The sequence below is a fragment of the Acanthisitta chloris genome, unplaced genomic scaffold (assembly GCF_000695815.1).
Source record: "Acanthisitta chloris isolate BGI_N310 unplaced genomic scaffold, ASM69581v1 scaffold1467, whole genome shotgun sequence".
Lineage (NCBI taxonomy): Eukaryota > Metazoa > Chordata > Aves > Passeriformes > Acanthisittidae > Acanthisitta > Acanthisitta chloris.
Window position 1 is genome coordinate 1 of NW_008682947.1, and position 6,031 is coordinate 6,031.

Below are 6,031 nucleotides of genomic sequence, written 5' to 3' on the forward strand. Positions count from 1 at the left end.
TAGGCTCATATTTGATGGGTTTGGGGGGGGTTTAAGGGGGTTTTGGGGTGCCCCAAGTTTGGGGATTCACTCCTTGACCCCTCCCTGGGTTTGGGGTGGGGCCCAAAATTGGGGGCTCGGGGGTGATTTTGGGTCAATTTTAGGTTATTTTGGGGTGTTCTGCTCATTTTGGTGTCATTCCATTTTGAGGGAGTTTGGGGGGGCTTAAGGAAGTTTGGGTGGGTTTGGGGTGCCCTAAGTTTGGGGGTTCACCCCTTGACTCCTCCCAAGGTTTGGGGGGCCCCAACTTGGGCCTCAAGGAGGGTTTGGGGGGACCTTAGAGATGATTTTTGTCATTTTAGCTGATTTTGGGATGGGTTTGGGGGTGTTCTGGGCTGATTTTAAGAGAGGGTTTGGGGATTTTTTTGGGGTCCCCTCTCGATGTCTCTCCCCCTCCCTAGGATGTGGGGGGCCCCCCTCGCGGTTTGGGGGCGCTGAGAACAGCCCTGAGCATCCTGGAGAAGTATGGCAGGAACTTGCTGCACCCCAAACCCCCAAAACACTGGAGGGGAGTCAGCTACGGCAACCCCGTGTTTCGATCCACCCTGGGGGGCATCAAGGTACCCCCAAAACCCACCCCAGGGCACCCCAAAACCTTGGAGCACCCCAAAAACTCACCTGGTAACCCCCAAACCCTTCAACTGTGTCACACCTGTCCCGTTGACTCCAATGGGTTGACCTCGTCTCCCACCTACCCCCATAGACCAAAGCACACCTTTTGCCCCTCCCAGTGTCTCCCAGTATGGCCCAGTACTCACACAGTCCCTCCCAGTGGCCTCCCAATATGTCCCAGTGCCTCTCAATCCATCTCAGTGATCTCCAGGTGCCCCTAAATCTCCTTCTAATGCCTTTTGAGGACCTCTCAGTCCCTCCCAATGCCTTCCCAGTATATCCTAGTCTTTCCCAGTACTCTTCTAGTGCCTCTAAATCCCATTACAATGTCTTTTAGTGCCCTCCCAGTCACCCTCAAACCCCTCCCGCTCCCCTCCTAGTCCCTTCCAGTGCCCTCCCAGTGCCCCTAAATCCCCTTCTAATGCCCTTTAAGGACCTCCCTGTCCCTCCCAATCCCTTCCCATCCCCTCCCAGTGCCCCCCACTCCCCTCCCAGTGCCTCCCAGTAACTCCAGTCCCTGCAGGGAGGGGTGGGGGTGCTGCAGCTGTTGGGCTACTCAGAGCAGACAGGGGAGGGGCTGAGGTTCCCCCCCAGTTCGGAGGGTCCCCACGGTCCCCACGTGGCCTCGGTGACAGCTGACGTGATGGTGCTGAGGGCAGAGCTCGACCTGCTGCTGGCTGTGAGTACTGGGAGGCACTGGAAGGGGATTGGGAGGGATTGGTATACTGTGATGTAGTGGGATGGCACTGGGAGGTTACTGGGATATACTGGAAAGGACTGGGAGTGGTTTGGGGAGAGCTGGGAGGGCACTAAAGGGCATTAGAAGGGACTTTGGGGTCACTGGGAGGGATTGGGAAGTGATTGGGATACACTGGGATGGTATTGGGAGGGCACTGGGCCATACTGGGAGACCCTAACCCCTTTGTCTCCCCCAGAACCAGCACCCGAACCCTCAGTTCTTCACTGAGATACTGGTGGGAGCAGAGGTGAGACTGGGAGGGGATTGGGAGGGACTGGTGGGGAGTGGGAGGGATTCTGTAAGTCATACTGATCCCTGTTGGTGCTCCCTGGTTTCCTACTGGTCCTTACTGGTCTTTGTGCTGTTTTCTAGGAGTCACTGGGAGCCGATGCAATACCGATAGCGACCACAGACCTCCGAGCAGGTAGGGGGCGCCAGAGATGGGCTTGGGGTGGGTGGGACTCAGGTCTGCCCATTGAAGTAAATGAGGTAGGTGAGACCTGTGTAGGAGCACAGGTGAGAGGTCTGAGGGCGTTTGGAGGACTGGGAGGGACTGGGAAGGGGTTTTGGGGGTGTCCTTGAGGGGGTTTGGGGCTGTCCAGGAGGGACACCAAGAGCTGGGAGGTCAGGTCTACCCCCTGAAGTCAAAGGGACAGTTGGGAGATCAGGTCTACCCATTATAGTCAGAGTGGGATTTGGGGGTCCTGGGAAGGAGTGGGAGGGACTGGGGTATACTGGCAGGGAGTGGGAGCTCACTGGGAGTTACTGGGCTGAACCTGGGAGATCAGGTCTACCCACAGGAGGCAATGGAGCAGGAGAGGCGTGTGTGGGGGCACAGGTGAGAGGTTTGAGGGGGTCCCTGAGGGAGTTTGGGAAGACTGAGAGGGCACTGGGATGTACTGGGAGGAACTGGGAAGGGGTTTGGGGGTGTCCACAAGGAACCCCAAGGTCTGGGAGATAAGGTCTACCCATTGAAGTCAAAGGGACAGTTGGGAGATCAGGTTTACCCGTTAGAGTCAGAATGGGATTCAGGGGCACTAGGAGGGAGTGGGAGGGAATGGGGTATACTGGGGGGGATTGGAAGCTCACTGGGAGTTACTGGGCTGAGCCTGGGAGATCAGGTCTACCCATTGGAGTCAATGGGCACAGGAGGGAGGTCAGGTCGACCAACAGAGGTCAATGGCAGAGGTGAGACCTGTGTGGGGGTGCAGATGAGGGGATTTGGGGGTCCCCTGTCCCCCCTTGATCCTTTTGTGTGCCCCCCCCAGGGACCCCCGAGGACTCCCCAAATCCAGGGCTGGGGAAGGGTTGGGCCTGTGCCTCTTGTACCTTCCTGAACGACCCCCCGAGGGTGTTGTGTGCCGTATGTGAGCGCCCCCGGCTGGCAGGGAGGCCAAACTGCAGCCTGCAGGTAGGACTGGGAGGGGATTGGGAGGGATTCAGAGGTACTGGGAGGAGGCTGAGAAGGACTGGGAGGAACTGGGAGGGGATTGGAAGGGACTCAGAGGTACTGGGAGGAGATTGAGAAGGACTGGGAAGGACCGGGAGGGGACTGGGAAGTCCCTAAAAGGCATTAGAAGGGGATTTAGGTGGACTGGGAAGGACTGGGAGGTCACTGGGCCGTACTGGGAGGGTCCCTAACCCCCTTTGTCCCCCCCTCAGGTGTCCCTGGGGGAGCCTCAGCTGGTCCAAGGTGGCACCCAGGAGGGCACAGGTGGCACCCAGGAGGGCACAGGTGGCCCCCCAGGTAGGTCTGGGGGGTTCCTAATCGGCTCCAGTTGCCCCCAGATGTGTCTTGGGGTGTCCCGTTGCCCCCAGGTTTCCCCCACGTGTGTCCCAGTTGCCCGCAGGTGTCCCTCAGGTGTGTTGTGGGGTGTCCTAGGTGTGTCCCAGTTGACCCCTCCCCAAAATGTGTCCCAGTCGCCCCCAGTTCCCAGCAGGTGTGTCCCAGTTGCGCCCCGTGGCCGCCTGGTGTATTCAGGTGTGTCCCAGTTGCCCCAAAGTGTATCCCATTTGCACGCAGTTGCTCCCACTTAGCCCTAACTGCCCCTTGTCCACCCCCAGGTCTGGCCCTGCCCTCACTGCACTTACCTGAACCTTAGCCCTGCCCCCACCTGTGCCCTGTGCCAGCGCCCCCTGGTGGCCACGCCCCCTCCGGCACCAGACCACGCCCCTTCCGGCCCAGACCACGCCCCCTCCCAGCACGCACTGCGGCAACGACACCTCCGGGAGGAAGGGAGACGCCTAGTGGCCATTGTGAGGGTGAGACTGGGAGACACTGGGGGGTACTGGGCTGTGCTGGGAGGGATTGAGGGGGTTAGAAAGGGGTTTAGGAGTACTGCGTGGGACTGGAAGGTGCTAGGAAGGCATAGGGAGCCACTGGGTTGAACTGGGAGGGCAATGGAAGGCACTGGAGGGGTACTGGGGTGAACTGGGCTGGACTAGGAGGCACTGAGCTGAATCTGGAGATCAGGTCTACCCACTGAAGGCAGTGGGACAGGAGGGAGATCAGGTCTAGCCGTTGGAGTCAATGGGAAGGGTGGGAGATCGGGTCTACCCACGATAGAATGGGATTTAGGGGCACCGGGAGGGAGTGGAAGGGACTGGGGTATACTGGGAGGGACTGGGAGCTCATTGGGAGTTACTGGGCTGAACCTGGGAGTCAGGTCGACCTGTTGGAGTCCATGGGACAAGTGGGAGATCAGGGCTACCCATTCAAGTCAGTTAGAGATTTAGGGGCACCGGGGACTTACTGGGCTGAGCTGGGTGACACTGGGAGGTACTGGGATAAACTGGGAGGCACTGGAAGGGTCCCTAATCTCCCTTCCCTCCGCAGGCTGCCGAAGCCCATGGTGTACCCCCGGAAGCCCTCGGCCCCTCCCCCTTGTGCCTCAGTCCCTCCCCTTCCCTCCCTAGCCCCTCCCCCCAGGTCCCTCCTCCTCCTCCCTGGGGGTCCCTCGGGGGGTCCTTGGCGGCCTTAGCCCAGGAGGGGTCCCGAACGGGGCAGGACCAGCCCGGAGAGGACCTTGGGACCTTCTCCCTGCGTGAGGCTGCAGGTGCCTGGCTGAGGGCAGAGGGCAGAGCCTCCAGGGCCCTCCTGCTGCTGCGAGGGGAGAGGAGGAAGAAGGTGAGGCCATGGGATATACTGGGAGGGACTGGGAGGTCAGGTCTACCCACAGAAGTCAATGGGACGGGTGGGACACCGTTGCCTCTGTAGGCGTAGCGACCTGGTTCAGGAACGACACGGTGACCGACCCCAGGCCGCTCGGGCCGTCGGCTCCCAGACACCAGTGTGGTGGATGGCAAACGGTGTTTATTGTTGGGTGGTACAGCATTATATAGCTTGGGTTTTACAGCCTCACTTACACCCTAAGCTCAGCTAAACGCGATCGGCTGTCAGAACTAACAGGGCAGGGCCCTGTCTTTCCGTACGTCGCGATACCTTCCGGCCGCCAGACCCTGACTACCCACATTTCCTCCCTCCCTATGCAGAATTAAACTAGCAAAAATAGAACGATCCTAAAAAACACGTTATAAGTTTTGTATAAAAAAAAAATACTAAATGCATGTTGCTCCTATGCTTATATGACAATCTTAAAATATGTATCAAAAACTTGTATATAAAAAATATAAGGCACGTTAAACAAGAGGTAACTGGGAGATAACTGGGAGTGGTGGGGTATGAATGGGGATGGCTAAGGGAAATTCTAAACAAAATATTCTTAAAGCAGTTGTTGGCGTTCGAGCAACACGATGTTAACCGTCTCTAGCCAGCTCTTAACAAATGACACGAGAATGTTTAATATACAGGGTCCAAAAATCAATACTACCACGATTGTTGAGATTGGTCCTGTTGAGGTGGTTACCAGGGTGCTCAGCCATGGTGAATGGTTAAACCATGATGCAAACCAATCTTGTTGTGCCTCTCGTTGCCTTTTCCGTTTTTCCAAACCTTCTCGCAGTTTGGCTTAGCGTCTCTCGCTGTTCCGGTGCGGTCCGCGTAGACGCAGCGCTCTTCTCTTCGTGCGGCGCACGCTCCCCATTGCTGTAGGAACATCAGGTCTAACCCTCTGTGAGTTTGTAACACTGCTTCAGATAGTGACCTGATTGAGTTCTCCAATGCGCTTATCGATTGTTCAATTCTGACTAGGTCTTCATCTCCTGCCGTTCTCAAGGCGCTGAATTCTTTATTCTGTTGGCCCAAGGATGCTACTCCTGTACCCACTCCAGCTCCTCCTGTGATCTTTAGAGTAGCTGTTGTTAATGCTGAAAAGGGTTCTTGTTTTGACAGGTGGTGTTCTGAGGTAATCTGTGAGTCATAGACAAAGTCTGCGGCGTGGTAAAAGATTTTAGGGACTGTGGTTACCTGGACACAATATTCTGAGGTTTCATCAGATTTGTCTGACGATGAACAGGGTGTAATTCCCATAACAGAACAAACCCACTTGGCATCGTTAGCTGGTACTAACCACTTTGCAGGGGCTTTATCCTGCGCCGTATCGACGCAGAGTTGTCTTTGTGCTTTGGGACTTTACCTACACACAACACCCTTTCCTACCACATGTGCCAATGGGATTCCTTGTCTTTCTCTGTCCCAGTTGCATTGGGTCGGATTTGCACTGTTTGACCGCGTGGGTTTGT

At 56.8% G+C, this 6,031-nt stretch overlaps 1 protein-coding gene across 1 annotated transcript in view; it reads left to right on the forward strand.

Annotated features, from left to right (window-relative positions):
* Positions 1-440: 440 nt before the first annotated feature.
* RNF31 (ring finger protein 31) overlaps positions 441-6,031 on the forward strand; it is a gene marked incomplete at both ends in the record, with an annotated part of 13,307 nt that continues 7,716 nt past the window's right edge. Inside the window, 9 exons of the mRNA XM_009078696.1 lie at positions 441-599; positions 1,175-1,324; positions 1,587-1,637; positions 1,763-1,814; positions 2,659-2,801; positions 3,053-3,137; positions 3,209-3,251; positions 3,311-3,371; positions 3,455-3,652. Of these exons, the coding sequence (XP_009076944.1) occupies positions 441-599; positions 1,175-1,324; positions 1,587-1,637; positions 1,763-1,814; positions 2,659-2,801; positions 3,053-3,137; positions 3,209-3,251; positions 3,311-3,371; positions 3,455-3,652 (942 nt within the window). The remainder of the gene's footprint in view (positions 600-1,174; positions 1,325-1,586; positions 1,638-1,762; positions 1,815-2,658; positions 2,802-3,052; positions 3,138-3,208; positions 3,252-3,310; positions 3,372-3,454; positions 3,653-6,031) is intronic.